The 20,288-nt window shown below is 41.7% G+C and overlaps 2 protein-coding genes across 2 annotated transcripts in view; one reads left to right on the top strand and one right to left on the bottom strand.

Annotated features, from left to right (window-relative positions):
• wrnip1 (WRN helicase interacting protein 1) overlaps window positions 1–20,288 on the bottom strand; it is a 62,229-nt gene that overhangs the window by 40,792 nt on the left and 1,149 nt on the right. The window contains exons 2-3 of the mRNA XM_072509932.1: window positions 7,704–7,898; window positions 7,099–7,334 (exon numbers count right to left, since the gene is read on the bottom strand). Coding sequence (XP_072366033.1) covers window positions 7,099–7,334; window positions 7,704–7,898 — 431 coding nt within the window. The remainder of the gene's footprint in view (window positions 1–7,098; window positions 7,335–7,703; window positions 7,899–20,288) is intronic.
• Window positions 7,254–20,288, top strand: part of mylk4b (myosin light chain kinase family, member 4b) — a 237,836-nt gene continuing 224,801 nt past the window's right edge. Inside the window, exon 1 of the mRNA XM_072509930.1 lies at window positions 7,254–7,381. The gene's annotated coding sequence lies outside the window, so the exon portion shown is untranslated. The remainder of the gene's footprint in view (window positions 7,382–20,288) is intronic.

Raw genomic sequence — 20,288 nt, 5'->3', positions numbered from 1 at the left:
GCTCCTATTTCCTTTTCACTTCCCTCGGAGATTTCTATATTCAGCCCGGTTTAGGAGAGTATTAGCATCGGGCATATGCATTCTTTTTCTGCTTCATCTAACTCTCTATCTCTTTTGTCATGCAGAAACTCTGGTTTTGTTTGTCCAAACTTTCCCCTTTGTGGGAATGTACCTCAGCTTAGATATGTACAGAATCCCATACACAAAGGTGTATTTGCGCATGATATTGCAACAACACAAGCACCTAGCCAAGGTGGTAAATTGGGTTTGATGACAGATTTGCAAACTTTGCTACACCGCAAACCTTCAACACCAGCATCTACCCGGCAATGTAGGAATTTGTCCATATGTCGTGTACACAAAAAGCAGGACAAATTCAACCCAGCCCATTACTGTCCCATCAGCCTATTCTCAATCATCAGTAAAGTGATCAGGTCATCAACAGTGCTATCAAGCAGCACTTACTTAGCAAAAGCATGCTCACTGAGGCTCAGTTTAGTTTTAAACAATCCACTCAGCTCCTGACCTCATTACAGCCTTGGTTCAAACATGGTCAAAGAGCTGATCACCAGAGGTGAGGTAAGAATGAATATCCTTGACATCAAAGCATTATTTGATAGAGTATGGCAATGGGAATCAGGGTTAAACTCTCTGCTGGTTGGAGTCATACCAAATGCAAGGGAGGTGGTTATGGTTGTTAGAGAGTGCAATTATCTCAGTTCCAGGACATCACTACAGGAATTCCTCAGGGTAGTTTCCTAGGCCCATCAATGGCCTTTTTTTTCATCATTAAGTGGTTCACCGGTGATTGCACAAATGTTCAGCATCGTTCGCAACTCCTCAGATACTGAAGAGGTCTACGTCCATATGCAGCAAGTCCTAGACAATATCTTGGGCTGATAAATGGCAAATTAACATTCACACCACACAAAAGCCGGGCAATGGCCATCTCCAACAAGAAATAATCTAACCATTGCCCCTTGGCATTCAATGGCATAATAATCGCTGAATCCCCTACTAATGACATCCTGAGGGTTACCATTGACCAGAATAGAGCTGGACTAGCCGTATCAATATACTGTGGCTACCAGAGCAGGTGAATGGCTAGGAACCTGCAGTGGGTAACTCACCTCCTGACCCCCAAATTCTGTCCACCAAGGCACAAGTCAGGAGTGTGATGGAATACTGTCCAATTGCCTGGATGAGTGCAGCTTCAACAACACAAGCTGGACACCATCCAGGACAAAGCAGCCCACTTGATTGCTACCCCTTCCACAATCCCTCCACCACTGACGAACAACGGCAGCAGTGTGTACCATCTACAAGATATACTGCAGGAACTCACCATGGTTCCTTAGGCAGCACCTTCCAAACCCACGACCACTATCATCTAGAAGGACAAGAGCAGCAGATACCTGGGAACACCACCACCTGGAGGCTCCCTTCCAAGTGATTCAGTTTCCTGCCTGACTTGGAGCTATAATCGCTGTTCCTTCACTGGCACGGGATCAAAAATCCTGGAACTTCCTCCCTAACAACTTTATGCATGTTCCTACATCACATGGACTGCAGCCATTTAAGGCAGCTCACCACCACCTTCTCAAGGGCAATTAGAGATGGGCAATAAATGCTGGCCTAGCCAGCGACGCCCATATCCCAAGAAGAAAAAAATATCAACCAGACCATCAGGAAATAAAGGGGGAAAAAGTACAATATGAAACTAGTGGACATAATGCGCCTCCAAACAGCTAGTAAAAAGGGGGTTTGGCAGAGGCTGAAGAGCATAAAAATCTCGTAAAGAATCTGATCTCCAATGCCTCGCATATTTGAATTCCAATGACAATCCAAACACATAAGCTCTTAAATCCATAAGCATCCCTCTGAAACGGATATGCAGTTTGTAAGCATGAAACTACGAACAAATGATATCTCCATATGTATCACGCTGTCAAATGTCCCTTTTAACCTTAGATTTATTACTTTTTGCCCCTTATTACCATGATTATTTACTACAATGCTTGTTATCTTCCAAAGCTCTAGCAGATTAATTACTATATGACCTTTATACAACTAATCTTTTCATGTTACACTGAAGCTTTCATGATCATCAAAACTACGTCAATTGGAAATCCTGTAGAATTTGTCTTGCACAAGGGCTCTCATTTTTATTCTGGAAAAGCTATTGACCCAGATTTTGCAGGGGTAGTGTACTTTGTGGTGTGCCTTGTTAGCTAAACTTGCTCCTGCATATTTTTTTTTGCACAGAACATTGCTGGAAGTATGAGCAGATAACAGCTCTGGAACAGTCATAGACTCCCATACATTATCTCTGTTTCTCTCTCCACAGATGGTGCTAGGCCTGTTGAATCGTTCCAGCATTTTCTGTTTTTTATTTCAGATTTCCAGCATCCGCAGTAGTTTTGCTTTTATTATAAAGAGTAAAAGGGACCCTGGTGAACAATTGGACAAATAGTATTTCTTCTTAACGATGAGATTATAGGATTGAGAACCACTTACAGAAAGGAAATAAGGAGAAAGGTGTATTAGAATGGCTGAATCAACGTCAAATCAGCTGCAGAAAGAGAAACAAAGAGAGGGAAAGAAAGATTACATAGTACACACGGCATAAGAATAAAAGCAAAATCTTGAAATAAACACAGAAAATGCTGAAAAACCTCAGCAGGTCTGACAAAGTTAACATTTCGAGTGCATTTGACTCTTCTTCAGAACTGAAGAGGTAGAAATTTGACAACAAATCAGTCCACACCTGCACTTCTGCTCCACTCCAGTCCCCTCCCATCTTTCTCCATCTAATCTATCAGCATAACCTCAAATCCCATCTCTCACATAAATTTGTGCAGCCTATCCTTAAATGCATCATTACTATTCACTTTGAGCTCCATGTTCCCATCATCCTCCGTGTGAAGCAGTTTTTTCCGAATTCTCAGTTGGCTGGACAGCTGGTTTGTGATGTAGAGCAAGGCCAGCAGCACGGGGCCAATTCCTGTACCGGCTGAAGTTATTCATGAAGGTCCACCTTTTGTACCTTGCCCCTTGCTCGAGTTGTGGTGATCCTCAAGTTAAATCACTGCCAGTCAGCACTCCCCCTCAAAGGGGAAAGCAGCCTATGGTCATCTGGGACTATGGCAACTTTGCTTTTTACTTCCTGTTAATTACTGGGCTTAATGCTCAGTGACGAAGTTAATGAGCAATTAATATGCAAATGCAGCAACTCTATAAAAATCATGGAGGGGTTCTGGATGAAATGCTGCTTTGGTGAAGCTGAGTGGTGTAGCGCAAATTGTCCAATGACTTGTGGGGATTTACAATTCATGGGGAATCTCTTCCTTATCACAAGCTGCTGGCTGACTGGCGTAATAACAGCATCCATCATTTGGATTCCATTAGCTTCTCAGCAAAATCTGGTCCATTATCTCCAACATGCTTTCAAAATTGTACATGATCTTACTTTGACAAGAATGAGAAGGGAATTTCTTTCTGGCAACAAACAGCTGCTAGTTGATGACTCATTAATTAAGGAAGGTGTAGTTCAGGGCGGCAGGATGGCACAGTGGTTAGCACTGCTGTTTCATGGCGCCGAGGACCCAGGTTCAATCCCAGCCCTGGGTCACCGTCCATGTGGAGTTTACACATTCTCCCAGTGTCTGCATGGGTCTCACCCCCACACTCCAAAGATGTGCAGGGTAGGTGGACTGGCCACGCTAAATTGTCCTTTAATTGGAAAAAAATAATTTTCAAAAAAGGAAGGTGTAGCTTTAGAGTGTATGGTTACTCAGCGTGTAATTTTGTTAACCATATAGGAAAAGACGCAAACATCCACCCATTTGTCAGTAAAGAAGGAATTCATCCAGAAAGTATGGCCGACATTATCAGGAGAAAATTCTCCTGCAAAGTTTTATCAGTTCTGTCACTGAACATAGAACATAGAAAATACAGCACAGAACAGGCCCTTCGGCCCACGATGTTGTGCCGAACCTTTGTCCTAGATTAATCATAGATTATCATTGAATTTACAGTGCAGAAGGAGGCCATTCGGCCCCTTGAGTCTGCACCAGCTCTTGGAAAGAGCACCCTACCCAAACTCAACACCTCCACCCAACACCAAGGGCAATTTGGACATTAAGGGCAATTTATCATTGGCCAATTCACCTAACCCGCACATCTTTGGACTGTGGGAGGAAACCGGAGCACCCGGAGGAAACCCACGCAGACACGGGGAGGACGTGCAGACTCCGCACAGACAATGACCCAAGCCGGAATCGAACCTGGGACCATGGATCTGTGAAGCAATTGTGCTATCCACAATGCTACCGTGCTGCCCTTAAGAACAAATAAATCTACACTATATCATTTTCCCGTAATCCATGTACCTATCCAACAGCTGCTTGAAGGTCCCTAATGTTTCCGACTCAACTACTTCCACAGGCAGTGCATTCCATGCCCCCACTACTCTCTGGGTAAAGAACCTACCTCTGATATCCCTCCTATATCTTCCACCTTGCACCTTAAATTTATGTCCCCTTGTAATGGTTTGTTCCACCTGGGGAAAAAGTCTCTGACTGTCTACTCTATCTATTCCCTTGATCATCTTATAAACCTCTATCAAGTCGCCCCTCATCCTTCTCCGCTCTAATGAGAAAAGGCCTAGCACCCTCAACCTTTCCTCGTAAGACCTACTCTCCATTCCAGGCAACATCCTGGTAAATCTTCTTTGCATCTTTTCCAGAGCTTCCACATCCTTCCTAAAATGAGGCGGCCAGAACTGTACACAGTACTCCAAATGTGGCCTTACCAAAGTTTTGTACAGCTGCATCATCACCTCACGGCTCTTAAATTCAATCCCTCTGTTAATGAACGCGAGCACACCATAGGCCTTCTTCACAGCTCTATCCACTTGAGTGGCAACTTTCAAAGATGTATGAACATAGACCCCAAGGTCTCTCTGCTCCTCCACAATGCCAAGAACTCTACCGTTAACCCTGTATTCCGCATTCATATTTGTCCTTCCAAAATGGACAACCTCACACTTTTCAGGGTTAAACTCCATCTGCCACTTCTCAGCCCAGCTCTGCATCCTATCTATGTCTCTTTGCAGCCGACAACAGCCCTCCTTACTATCCACAACTCCACCAATCTTCGCATCGTCTGCAAATTTACTGACCCACCCTTCAACTCCCTCATCCAAGTCATTAATGAAAATCACAAACAGCAGAGGACCCAGAACTGATTCTTGCGGTACGCCACTGGTAACTGGGATCCAGGCTGAATATTTGCCATCCACCACCACTCTCTGACTTCTATCGGTTAGCCAGTTCGTTATCCAACTGGCCAAATTTCCCACTATCCCATGCCTCCTTACTTTGTGCAGAAGCCTACCATGGGGAACTTTATCAAATGCCTTACTAAAATCCATGTACACTACATCCACTGCTTTACCTTCATCCACATGCTTGGTCACCTCCTCAAAGAATTCAATAAGATTTGTAAGGCAAGACCTACCCCTCACAAATCCGTGCTGACTATCCCTAATCAAGCAGTGTCTTTCCAGATGCTCAGAAATCCTATCCTTCAGTACCCTTTCCATTACTTTGCCTACCACCGAAGTAAGATTAACTGGCCTGTAATTCCCAGGGTTATCCCTAGTCCCTTTTTTGAACAGGGGCACGACATTCGCCACTCTCCAATCCCCTGGTACCACCCCTGTTGACAGTGAGGACGAAATGATAATTGCCAACGGCTCTGCAATTTCATCTCTTGCTTCCCATAGAATCCTTGGATATATCCCGTCAGGCCCGGGGGACTTGTCTATCCTCAAGTTTTTCAAAATGCCCAACACATCTTCCTTCCTAACAAGTATTTCCTCGAGCTTACCAATCTGTTTCACACTGTCCTCTCCAACAATATCGCCCCTCTCATTTGTAAATACAGAAGAAAAGTACTCATTCAAGACCTCTCCTATCTCTTCAGACTCAATACACAATCTCCCGCTACTGTCCTTGATCGGACCTACCCTCGCTCTAGTCATTCTCATATTTCTCACATATGTGTAAAAGGCCTTGGGATTTTCCTTGATCCTACCCGCAAAAGATTGTTCATGCCCTCTCTTAGCTCTCCTAATCCCTTTCTTCAGTTCCTTCCTGGCTATCTTGTATCCCTCCAATGCCCTGTCTGAACCTTGTTTCCTCAGCCTTACATAAGTCACCTTTTTCCTCTTAACAAGACATTCAACCTCTCTTGTCAACCATGGTTCCCTCACTCGACCATCTCTTCCCTGCCCGACAGGGACATACATATCAAGGACACGTAGCACCTGTTCCTTGAACAAGTTCCACATTTCACTTGTGTCCTTCCCTGCCAGCCTATGTTCCCAACTTATGCACTTCAATTCTTGTCTGACAACATCGTATTTACCCTTCCCCCAATTGTAAACCTTGCCCTGTTGCACGTACCTATCCCTCTCCATTACTAAAGTGAAAGTCACAGAATTGTGGTCACTATCTCCAAAATGCTCCCCCACTAACAAATCTATCACTTGCCCTGGTTCATTACCCAGTACTAAATCCAATATTGCCCCTCCTCTGGTTGGACAATCTACATACTGTGTTAGAAAAGCTTCCTGGACACACTGCACAAACACCACCCCATCCAAACTATTTGATCTAAAGAGTTTCCACTCAATATTTGGGAAGTTAATGATTAACTGAACTAAATGATTTTCTTTTCTGGTGCATAAACAGCAGCCTAAGTTTAAGTGATTCAAGCAAAATAACCTGCACTCGAGATGCTTCTAATTAATAATGCCCTTTGGAATGAGCATTACTGGCTTGGGTTACAGGCAACAAAATGATAAATCTTCAGCCTGTAGGTGGAAATTTAAAAGCTAAACACTCAGTGAGTGAGTCCTCAAGTCAGAATATCATACCAGCCTCAGCACATTTTGGTGCAGTTTTTCTTCCTTGGAAACCTAGTTTTACTCCTATCCACTTCTACAATAATTACAGTACTGTCCCCTACTGGCACCTGGCCACTAGATTCAGGACATTCTGTTTTTATAAGTTATGTTCTAAAGGGACTTACTCAGTCTCTTTACTGCCATCCATTGAGCCGGCTTCTTTATCCTGTCCGAGTATACTGATCCCAAAGGAGTTTAAAGCACGTAACAGAATAGTTTCCATAGCCTCTACTGACAGCTTCTCAAGAACGATGACACGGCAGCGACTCAGTAATGCTGAATTGATCTGAAAGGAAGGGTTCTCTGTTGTTGCGCCAATCAGTGTGATTGTTCCACACTCGACGTGAGGCAGCAAAGTGTTCTTGAGGAAGAGAAAAGAGAGTTGTTAGCATACAAGAGACGCAACACGTAAGTTTTATTTTCCATGGTTTACAATTGTTTTATCCATAGCAAGTAGGAAAGAGCTTAAATAAAAGTGATTTGGAGAAAATGTAAATTGATCTTGCAAGAAAATTGGCATACCAGCCTGTGCCAAAATTATACATCAAAATATGCTTCGGTGAAGTATTCAATTTGTACTGATTATTTAAAGGAATTGGTTTTGATGCCCCCAACAGAAGACCAATATTTTTCTTCTATGTTTGAATTGTGAAATATTAATTTGTAATACAAAACAAATATTTTAAAACGCCTGTTCACAAGGTTTCAGATAGCAAACAAATGTGCTTACCTGTTGGGTTTTATTGAAGTGGTGAATTTCATCAAAGAATACTATTGTTTTTCTTTTGAGTAGCTTTCGTTCATTTTGAGCTTGTTTTACAACCTCTCGAATTATGTCTACGGATGCACTTGTAGCAGAAAGGCTGACAAATCTTGTACTGCTTTGCTTCTTACTGTTGCTGGCTAAAACATGGGCTAATGAGGTCTGAAAAAAAGAAGTTGCTTGAGGTCTGTGGAAGAACTTTTTCATTTTTAAGCATTAAATAAAAGTGCGGTATTAATCAGATATACTAAATTAAAGGAAGTGCATAATTCTGTAATCAATTGGGGGGGGGTGGGTTCAGATTTGGCAGGGGTGCAGGTTGATAGCATGTTGGAAAGCCAACAATGCCAAGAACACAGAAAGCCTGTTAACTTTAACAACAGGGCCTCATTTATAGAAAATGCTGCAGTCTCCTGCCTGACAGATCGAAAGGCAGGTTGACAGGTCAAACAAGCCACAATTGTGACAATGGGTCTTGCCGATCAAGGGAGCAAACTGGTTGGGGGGCAGGAAACAAAGATATCCTTGGGAGGCTCGGAGAATCATCCCTGCCTCATAAGTAAACCAGGGAAATAATTTTATATTGATCTTCAGCACCATTTCTGGCCCAAGATTTGACTCATGGCAGGATTTGCCTGACATTGCAAATCAATACCTGATGCCATAATTGGGGCAGCACAGTGGTTAGCACTGCTGCCTCAGTGCCAGGGACCCAGGTTCGATTCAGACTTTGGCTGATTGCGTGGAGTTCGCACATTCTCTCCGTGTCTGCATCGGTTTCCTGCCACAGTCCAAAGATTGCAGCTTAGGTGGATTGGCCATGCTAAATTTCCCCTTAGTGTCCAAAGATGTGTAGGCATCTACACATGCCGGGGCGGGAGAATGGGCCTAGGTAGAGTGCTCTTTCAGAGGGTCAGTGCAGTCTCGATGGGCCGAATGGTCACCTTCTGCACTGCAGGGATTCTATGACTAATTTTGCCTATTGAAGGTAGGGTCTCTCTTTTCTTCTTCACCTGCTCAAAAGAACAGGTTAATATGCGGACACATCAGTAAATGAAATTAGTGACGAGAACTGACTTCCATATTCTAACGTTTGAAAGATTCAATGGACAAAATGGTCTCCATCTGTGTTGTGCACTTCTATGATCTGCCTAGTCTGCAGCTTAGGAGCACATAGCGGGAACAAAGGTTGGCAGGTCCCTAAGGATTTTTGTCCATTCATTTTAAAAAGTAAGGAATTCCAAGTGAAAGAGTCAAATAGCATAAAGCACAAAGGATGGTGGAAAAGTGGAAATCTGGAACCTTGACACCGATACACGTTCATAATACAAAGGTTACAGGACCAAGGCAGGCATCATAGAATAGTATAGCACAGGAGACGACCATTTGAACTACTGAATCTATGCTGGTTCTTTTGAAGAGGTATCTAGTTAGCCCCAGATTAGAGCAAAGATACAGATCAACCATCTAACCGAATAGTGGGACATTTCAAGAAGCTGAATGACCTACTTCTGTTTCTATGATAAGTTTTTTTTTCTTCTTTTTTTTAAAATATACATTTAGAATACCCAATTCATTTTTTCCAATTAAGGGGCAATTTAGCATGGTCAATCCACATACCCTGCACATCTTTGGATTGTGCAGGCGAAACCCACGCAAACATGGGGAGAATGTGCAAACTCCACACGGACAGTGACCCAGAGCAGAGATCGAACTTGGGTTTCTATGAAAAGTTACTGATTCTATCGCCGAGGGTTGCTCCAGCCACTGAAAATCTTCACTTGCTCAGTGCATTTCAGCATTAAAGGAAAAGCGTCATCTATAGGACGACCAACAGAATGTATGAGAGACATTGGAGACAGACTACACGAGGAATGATAACAGATGCAGTGTTCCATGTTCAAATCAGAACCAATGCAATCTGCCAAATTCCGCCCTTAGAACCACAAAGAAAATACATCATGAATGAACAAAGCAAGAAATCCTTTACATCGTGGAGAAAGAGAGGTTGGTCGAGTGAATGGTAACATAGACGCACACTGCTGTAATGGCAGTGAAGGAGAATTCTTCATCACAACTGTTAGAACTGGGCTTTTTAGACACCAAACAAAACAAAGTAGTATTGAAATCTAACTGCACCAGCAACAGCTCTTGCACCAGGTCTCTACTAGGTCACCACTCGTGTTTCTCTTTTCTGCATGAAGAGTTCCAGCCTATTCAGTTTTTCTAGACACTATTTAAATGCTTTTCCTCAATAAGATACAACTGCAGTTGACTGGATTCACATCAGGCAAGTCCATCTCTGACCAAAGTTTGGAACTTCCCAGCGTCCTGAACATCAGGGGCAGCACGGTAGCACAGTGGTTAGCACAATTGCTTCACAGCTCCAGGGTCCCATATTCGATTCCCGGCTTGGGTCACTGTCTGTGCAGAGTCTGCACGTTCTCCCCGTGTGTGTGTGGGTTTCCTCCAGTTGCTCCAGTTTACTCCCACAGTCCAAAGATGTGCAGTTTAGGTGGATTGGCCATGCTAAATTGCTCTTAGTGTCCAAAATTGCCCTTAGTGTTGGGTGGGGTTACTGGGTTATGGGGACAGGGTGGGGGTGTGAGTGCTTTTTCCAAGAGCCAGTGGAGACTCGATGGGCCGAATGGCCTCCTTCTGCATTGTAAATTCTATGATTTTTCTATGATCAAGAGAACACAAAATTCATTATAGGTAGCCTGCCTCAACCTCAAGGCGGCATTTGACATGGTGGGAAGGAATTCAATTTGATTACTTCTAAAGTGAGTGGTACTTCCAATAAACGTGTCCTACTTAATTGACTCCTAAATAAAAAGGTGTAATTGAGTGCATTTGGGGAATAAAAAGTGTGTTCTTCAAAATTGGATCGAGAGGTTGATCCTGCCCAATAGTAGATCTTTCTCACTTTGACTACATGGATATGGATAACATTGCAATTCTTGTGGTAATGGTAGACAGAGTAGATCAGTGACCGAGTATTTTCAAAGGTGAGGCTAATTCATTAAGCCCTGAACTGAACTGGCAGAAATGTGCAACACTTCAGCGTTGCAAATCCTCAGGCTTCCACCACTGTGAACAACAAAATCACAGAAATAGTTGACAACATTAACTACCTTGAGAGTTCGATAGGTATCTCAGGCACTTCTGATGGAAAGATACGTCAATGAATAGAAATCCTACAGCTGTTAGGCGATCACAGCAACGTGGGTCAAAAATTCAGATTGCCTTGATATTCTTGTCTTAAAAGAGCTGACTCCATTGTGACAATCAAGATGCCTTTAACCACTGGAAACTCAAATGAATACTCAGGAATCTGCTGTTATAATATTAGGAACGTGGAGATCAGAAGGTGTGCAGCACAACTTGCCAAGTAATGAAATAACATTTTCTAGTTGGAGAGCCCCAGTCAAACTTCCCTCCACATTGGTACAGACCTAGAAATTGTTCAAGAACCAACCATCTGGATCTATTATATGATGTGGACTTTCAACAATGCATGTCACCATGGATAATAGGGAAGGCGGGAAATGTCATTTTGAATATTATACCCGTATTATCGAAGTGAGAGATCAGCAGGAGCAATTTCAAGATTTTGAGCTTTGAAAAAAATTTGATTAACAAACTGTGTGTAATGAGGCTCGACTGTAATGTATTGCAGTTGCAAAGGGAAATGTAAAGCAGCACTGACTTTGTAGTATTGATAAAATAAAGGTTGTGAGACAGGTGATCCATTTAGGTCAAGTTTCTTGTATCCTGTCCATGAGTGAGAGAAGTGCTCCTAAGATATTGGGAAAAAATTTCAATTCTTGGGCAGATTTATCGTTTACAATTATTATTTGAGGAGAAAAGAGAAGGCTAAAACATGTGCAGCCATCTTCAGCCAGAAGTGCTGAGCAGATGCTTCGCCTCGGCCTCCCCCTAATGTCCTCAGCATCACAGATGTCAGTCTCCAGCTAATTCGATTTTACTCCACGAGATATCAAGAAATGACAGAAGGCACTGGATACAATAAAGGCTACAGACCCCAGCAACATTCCAGGAATGGTGCGCCAGAACTAGCCGCGACAGGCTGTTCCAGTACAGCTGCAACATTGTCATCTTCCTGGCAATCTGGAAAATTGCCCATCTATGGCCAGTCCACAAAAGGATAAATCCAACCCACTCAATTACTGCCTGGTGATCATCAGTAAAGCGATGGAAAAAGTCATTAACAGTGCTATTGAGCACCATTTACTCAGTAATAACCTACACAATGATGTCCAGTTTGGGTGCCGCCAGGGCCACTTAGCTCCTGACCTCATTACGGCCTTGGTTCAAACATGGGTAAAAGCTCTAAACTCCAGAGGTGAGGTGAGAATGATTGCTCTTGGCATCAAGGCAGCATTTGACTGCATGTGCACCATCTACAAGATGCACTGCAGCAACTCACCAAGACTCTTTCAACAGCACCTTCCAAATCCATGACTTCTACCACCGAGAAGGACAGGAGCAGCAGATGCATGGGAACACCACTATCTACAAGTTATCCTACAAGCCACACCTCATCCTGACTTGGAAATATATCACCTTTCTTTCATTGTTATTGGTTTAAAATCCTGAACCTCTTCCTAACAGCACTGTTCCTACAAAACGATGACTGCACCGGTTCAAGAAGGCAGTACATTACCACCTTCCCAAGGGGCAATTAGAGTGGGCAATAAATGTAGTCCTAGCTTGGAACATCCATATCCTATGAATGAATTTTAAAAAAGTCTGAGAAAAAAAATCTTCTAAGTAGTGGTCGGGACAGAAGCTTAACCATCCCTTTTTATGACGCCGCCATCACCCTCTTTCACCCCCAAGTTATTTTCTAAATTCCATTCAGCTCCACTCCCAATCCTATCTCCCTGGTTCACAAAGGAACTTTGACCAGAAAATGACTTATTCCTTCAACAGCGGTACCTTGTTAATCGTACTAGGTACATGAAGGCAACTGAATGACAATTCCAGATTTTTCCTCATCCTTCTGGGTCTCCCCCACAATGTGGTTGAGATTAGGAACTGCTGATTAATGGGGGAAATTTACAGACAAACCTCTGACCTTTCATATTATGCTGCTGCTCAAACTATCTTTTAATTAGATGGGTCAAGTCAGCCAAATTGGACATTTCGAATGCCTTCCATTTGGTCTAACTGAGTCAGAGAACCAGTCAGTCATGGACTGTCAGCATTCACTGGACATATGGTTAGATCAAATGGTTACCCAGGATATTTCCAGGGGAAAGTACTTCACACAGATGGTTGCAGTTCTAATCCTTTTAAATATTTCCTTTACATTGCCTCATAGAATCCTCAGCTTTTGAAAAGCAGTGGGTTACTGTAAAAATAAACAGACTGTAAACAAAGGCAGGATAATCAATGCTAGATCTTTCCATTGTTTAATGCCAATGGAATATATAGCTATTTAAAAACGAGAGTTGGGCATTAGGAATAATTCAAATTCTATGGTGAGTGCACGAACACGAAACATAATCCTGAATATTAAAGCATAATGGGACATTTAGGCCGCACTTATTTTAAGAGTTACCTTCTTTAACATAAATCTTTACCTGACTTGCATTTAAGAAAACAAAAAGTACACTATTCATTTGTAATTTCACAGCAATGAGTGAAAAAATTAAAGGGCTTCTGTATCGTTGGATCTGTCGAAATAGATTGAGCATACATAGCTTAACAAAGTACATAAATCCATCAACGACACCTATTAAAATGATAAAAATAAGCCCCATGAAACATAACACTACTGCAAGGCCAATGCATCATGTTTTGACTATATTCTAACAACATGGCCACACAAAAATTAGCTATGTAAAAGGACAAAACTTAGAACGTTGACTGCAAGTGCATTTAAAATATTCCTCCAGTTGCTCATTCTTAACACCTTATATCAAATACAAATAACATATGATGATGAAGTGATGACTAGATAGTAATTCTATGAAGGGACAGAAAAGCAAAACTTCAGTTCAACTTTTAGACAAATCACGCAATTAAGATTGCTACCTTAGCCACTGCTGAACTTCCTGCAATAATCTATATTATTCATTTTATTAGACAGTCACTAACATCTTGGTCCATTTGATTACTTTAGTTTTGGCACTAACTACCCCATCATTTGCTTGATGATCTCTGATGCTTGTTAAGAAAGTTTTACATGGAATTTACAGCCATTCAACTCAACTGGCACAAGCCAGTGTTTATCCTCTACATGGGTCTTCCCAACTTATTTTTTCACTGTGATAAGCAAAGTTGCTTCACAGCGCTAGGGTCCCAGTTCGATTCCCGGCTTGGGTCATTGTCTGTGCGGAGTCTGCACGTTCTCTCCGTGTGCGTGGGTTTCCTCCCACAAGTCCCGAAACACATGCTTGTTAGGTGAATTGGACATTCCGAATTCTCCCTCAGTGTACCTGAACACGCGCTGGAATGTGGCAGCCAGGGGATTTTCACAGTAACTTCATTGCAGTGTAAGCCTACTTGTGACAATAATAAAGATTATTATCCAACATATACTTCCTCACATACTTATCTACTTTTCCTTAATTGCCGTAACTGCTGCACGTGCTAGCAAATTCTGCATTCTAACAATTCAATGGGCAAAGAAGTTTTTCCTGAATTTCCTGTTAGATTAATTGGTGACTATCTTGCACTTATGACCCCCTAGTTTTGGATTCACTCATCCCAATGTCTACCGTAAGGAATCCATTCATAATTTTAAAGATCGCCACTAGGCCCCCGCTCACCCTTGCCTTTTCTTCAAAGAAAAGAGCTCCAGCCTGTTCAGTCTTTCCCAGTAGTTACAATATCCCAGTTCTGGTATTACCCTTGCAAATCTTGTTTGCATCTTCTCTAGTGCCTCTGTGATATGGTGACCAGAATTGTACACAATATTCCAAGTGTGGTCGGATCAAGTTTCTTTTACAAAGTTTAACATATCTTTCCTGCTTTTAAATGGTATTCTTGTTGGAATTATCACCATGGTTCGGTGTATATTTTTTAATTCAGCCCAGTTCTTTTTCATCTTTGTAATGGGTTTGTTCCTACTTTTAATGATTTGTGTCTCTGTACCCCTCAGTCCCTTTGCGCATCTACCTGCCCAAGGAATGAGTAGGCTTTTTATTCCTCTTACAAAAATATGCACCAGCATAATCTATATTAAAACTAATGTGCCAGTTATTCACCCATAATGCAATGATCAATGATTTGTGGTGTCTGAATGTGTCAAATTCTGTATTTGGTGCATATTCAACAACTGCAGAATTCTTCCATAAGGAATAAAATAACAAATCAGTTAATAATGTAATATTAACGAGTCATTGCGTAGCTGAGGTGATAATGAAATGGGTAAAATAGAAACATGTAGTACTTTCATAGAATATAGCATTTACTCATTGAACACCCCATCTACCTTTGAAGCAAAATCAATCGGTCTACAATTATAGACTTGTGCTAAATTGATACAATCTGCAAATACAAATCTGACTAATTTTAGATGGAGGTTAGAGTCAACTTCCAATGTGCCAGCCATAAGACACAGGAGCAGATGTAGGTCATTCGGCCCATCGTCTCTGCTCCGCCATTCAATGAGATTATGGTTGATCTGATAAAACCCTCAACTCCACTTTCCTTCCTTATCCGCATAATCCTAGATTCCTTTATTAATTAAAAATCCTTTACCCAAGCCTTGAACATAATTAGTGACCCAGCCTCTTCAGCCCCCTGCGGTAAAGAATTCCACAGATTCACTACCTGTTTTAAATAGGCAAACTCTTACTTTGAGATTATGCCCTCTGGTCCTAGACTCTCCCACAAGAAACATCCTCTCAGCATCTACCCTGTCAAGCCCCCTGAGAATCCTATATGTCTCAATAAGGTTGCCTATCATTCTTCTAAACTCCAATGAGTACTACTCAACCTCTCATGAGAAAATCACTCCATCCCAGAGATCAACCTAGTGAACCTTCTCTGGACTGCCTCCAATGCCAATATATCTTTCCTTAGATAAGGGGACCAAAACTGTTCACAGTATTCCAGGTGTGGTCTAACACGTGCCTTGTAGTTTTAGCAAGACTTCTCTCTTTTTTTTTTACTCCATTCCCTTTGAAATAAAGGCCAACATTCCATTTGCCTCCCCTATTGCCTGCCGAATTTGCATGCTAGCTTTTTTTGATTTATGGACAAGAGCCCCCAAATACCTCTGTGCTGCAGTTTTCTGCATTATTTCTCCATTTAAATAATATTCAGCTCTTTTATTCATCCTGCCAAAGTGCATAACTTCACATTTTCATACATTATATTCCATCTGCCAAGTTTTTGCCCACACACCTAACCTGTCTATATGCCTCTGGAGTATCATCCTCAGCACTTGCCTTCCCACCTATTTTTGTGTTATCCGCAAAAATTTGGCAATAGTGCATTCACTTCCCTCGTCCAAGTCATTAACATATATTGTGAATAATTGTGGCCCAGCATGGATCCCTGCGTCATTCCACTAGTTACAGGTTGCCATCCTGTAAATGCCCCTCTTATTCCACCTCTGTCTTCGAACATTTAGCCAATTCTCTATACATACAAATATACTACCCCCAACACCATGGGCCCTTATCTTATTAAGTAGCCTTTTATGCGGTACCTTATTGAACGCTTTTTGAAAATCCAAGTACTATATTACATCTACTGATTCCCCATCATCTATCCTACTCGTTGCCACCTCAAAGAATTCTAACAAATTTGTCAGGTATGATTTTCCCTTCATGAAGCCATGCAGACTGGTTGATTATATTATGCATTTCTAAATGTTCTGCGATTGCATTCTTTGTAATGGACTCTTAACATTTTACCAATGACAGAAGTTTTGTTTTTTTAAATTTAGTGTACCCAATTCATTTTTTCCAATTTAAGGGACAATTTAACGTGGCCAATCCACCTACCCTGCACAACTTTGGGTTGTGGGGGCGAGACCCACGCAAACACTGTGACCCAGAGCCGGGATCGAACCTGGGACCTCGGCACCAATGCTATCCACTGCGCCACCGTGTTGCCCTCCAATGACAGATGTTAAGCTAACTGGCCCATAGTTACTTTTTTTTGTCTCCCTCCTTTTTTGAATAAAGATGTTACATTGGCAGTTTTCTAATCCTCTGGGACTTTTCCAAACTGTAATGATTCTTAGAAGATTACTACCAGTGCATCCACTATCTCCGTAGCTACTTTCTTTAATATCCTGGGATACCATCCATCAGGTCCAGGGAACCTAACGGCCTTTGGCCCCATTAGGTTTCCTAGTACTTTGTCCCTAGTGATTGTTATTGTATTTATTTCCCCCTTCCCCTCTGCTCCTTGATTAATTTAGTATTCTTGGAATGTTATTAGTGTCTTCCACAGTGAAGACTGACATGAAGTATTTGTTTAACTCCTCTGCCATTTCCTCATTCCCCACTAATATTTTCCCAGTCTCATTGCCTATGTTCACTTTGGCCTCTCTTCCTTTTTATATAAAGAAACTCTTGCTGTCCATTTTTGTATTACTTGCTAGTTTACCCTCATTGTTTACCTTCTCCCTATATATCGGTTATGGTCATCTTTTGTTGGTTTCAAAAACTTTCCCAAATCTCTGGTTTACCACTAATCTTTGCCACTTTATATGTTTTTCTTTCAGTTTAATATTATCCTTCACCTCTTTGGTTAACCATGGTTGATTTATCTCCTTACAAGAATCCTTCTTCCTCATTGGGATATATTTTTGTTGTGGGTCATGTACTATTTTTACAAACGTCTGCCATTACTGATCAACTGTCTTTCCTGCTAAACTTTTTTCCAGTCCATTCCAGCCAACTCTGCCCTCATTCCTTTAAAATTACCCTTATTTAAGTGTAGCACAGTTATTTCTGATCCAAGTTTCTCACTCTCAAATTGAATGCTAAATTCTACCATGTTATGGTCACTACTTTGTAGAGGATCTTTTACTCTGGTTGCTGATAAAACCGGCTTCATTACACATTAACAAATCCAAAATAGCCTGATCATTGTATGGATCCACAACATATTGTTCAAAGAAACTGTCCCAAATGTACTCTATGAATTCTTCCTCGTGGTTACCTCTGCCAACTTGATTTTCCCAATTTACATGCATTTATTATTTCCTGATTTATTCTCCTCTTACAATATGGCCACTGTGGCCACTGTTTGGAGCTCTAATGACTACTCCCACTAGTGTCTTCTTTCCTTTGTTATTTCTTACCTCCACCCACATGGATTCTACATCTTCGGATCCAAGATCATTTCTTGCTATTGTGCTTATTCCATCTCGTACTCGCCCTTTCCTTCCTGCCTCTCCTTACGAAAAGTCACATACCCGTAAATATTTAGTTTGCAGTTTTGATTTCCAGATGTAAAATTCACTGCTCAGACATTCACTGAAGGCAACGAAAATGAATATCGGCTGGTTTCTATCATTGGCAGTTGATTAGGTCTGCAAGTAGTCAACCGAGCCTATAACTAAGACAGCTTCCCAAATCAAGACACCCACGGCTTTCATAACGGAATGAGGTCCAGCATGGTTCAAAACTAAACATTTGGATGAGAAAATTCCAACTTTCAAGGAGCTGTGCACCATGGTGTATGGTCATCAGTTTGGCTTCTGTTACCAAACGTACTGTTATAGTGTGTTATTATTATGCATCTTCTTATTGAAATCCATTAATGTCATCAGTAAGTGTGATGACTTCATTAATTGTTGTTACCGGCGTATATTCGTAATTAACTGCCATTAGTTCTAATTCTATTCTGTTACTGTTATTTTGACTAGCTGAGCCATTCTTAAGTCAATACTGTATTTTAAACTTTGTTATTTTTATCTATTAAAGATTAACTTTATTAACAATGCTTTTCGACTACCTTTTTGTGGTCAAGTTACCACATCTTGTTGGCAACGAGAATAAAAATATTCGAATTTCAGCACGTTCAACACAAAGTTTTGCTAAGTTTATCGACGGAAGGCAAGTTAGCAGCACCATGGTCTACCAGTGAGTTTGTGGAAGGGAGCGAGAGCTGGACTGAATAAGTGTAAAGGTCGGAAAACCTTTTCTTGGCAAATGGAATTGCAGACAACGCTAGAAAGCATTCAATTCTCCTGAGTATGTGCGGAGTGAACACTTACAAGCTAATAAGAAATATAGTTACACCATGGAAAACGGAGTACATTTCATTTGCGGATTTAGTTACACTCATTCAGATTCACCACAATCCTAAACCCTCAGTAATTGTACAACTTTTCAAATTCCATAAGCATTTTCAGAAGATGGGACAGTCTGTAGCTAATTTTGTTGCTGAATTGCGGCAGCTCTCTGAACATTCGGAGTTTGGGTCAGTTTTGAAAGACATGCTTTGGGACAGACTAGTTTGTGGCATTAACGAGGACAGCATTCAGCAGCATTTGCTGGGAAAAGTCACACATTTAAGAAGGCGTTAGAAATTTCTCAGGGCATGGAAATGGCTACCAGAAATGCAAAAACTATTCAGAAGGCCAATAGCGGCACTCAGGCAGGTGCACTGCATCAAGTAGAAAGATAAGCTGCAGGTAAAAAGGTGAAGGTAGTGGAATGTTTTAGGTGTGGAGGGTCACACTATGCGAATCATTCTAAGTTTATGGATAGTATTTCTCACCACTGCAACAAGAAGGGGCATTTAGTGAAAAAATGCTGGAGTGCGAAGAGAAAGTCGAAGGCTGAGCCAGGAACTTCAAATGCAAGGAAGGTTCAGTCAATGGTGCATCACTTGGAAAGCTCAGCCCAGGCAGAGGGGCGTGCAAACCCTATTTATGCTGTAGTGGAAGTCAGTGGAGAGAAAATGAAGATGGGAGGTGGACACGGTAGTCAGTGGGGAGACCTTCAGGAAGATTAGGACTTCTAAGCAGGCATCAGCCCTTCGGCAAGAAGCAACCTTCAGACATATACTGGCGAGACTATACCATTGCTTGGGGGCGTTAATGATAGACATTGCACATAACAGCCAAGAACTAAGAGCATGCCTCCTGGTGGCACAAAGGCATGGATTTAGTCCATTCAGATGTGATTAGCTCAGGATAATTCAGTTGAACTGAGGTGAGATAAAGCACACAAGGTGACACAGGATGTCATTCAGAAACATCTTGAGGTTTTCAAAGATGAACAGAGTACATTGCGGGGCACTGCAGTTAAATTTTTTGTAGCCCCTCAGGCTACTCCTTGCTTTTTCAAACAGCTACGCCATGAAAGGCAAAGTGGAGGAGGAGTTGATGGAGTCAATAGTGTTATTGCGCAGATCACAGCGTAGGCGCAAAGCTCCTGAAGATTGACCTATAATTAAGGCATTAGTTTCAGTGTATGTCTTTAAAGGGGATTATAATTTGTGGGGGAAGTCATGTTATTATTATGCATCTTCTTGCTTAAACTCACCCAGTCATCAATCAGTAGGTGCTGCAAGGTCATTATTTGTTGTTACTGGTGTATATTCCCA

The sequence above is a fragment of the Scyliorhinus torazame genome, chromosome 6 (assembly GCF_047496885.1).
Source record: "Scyliorhinus torazame isolate Kashiwa2021f chromosome 6, sScyTor2.1, whole genome shotgun sequence".
Lineage (NCBI taxonomy): Eukaryota > Metazoa > Chordata > Chondrichthyes > Carcharhiniformes > Scyliorhinidae > Scyliorhinus > Scyliorhinus torazame.
This window is presented reverse-complemented; position numbering and strand designations above follow the sequence as displayed.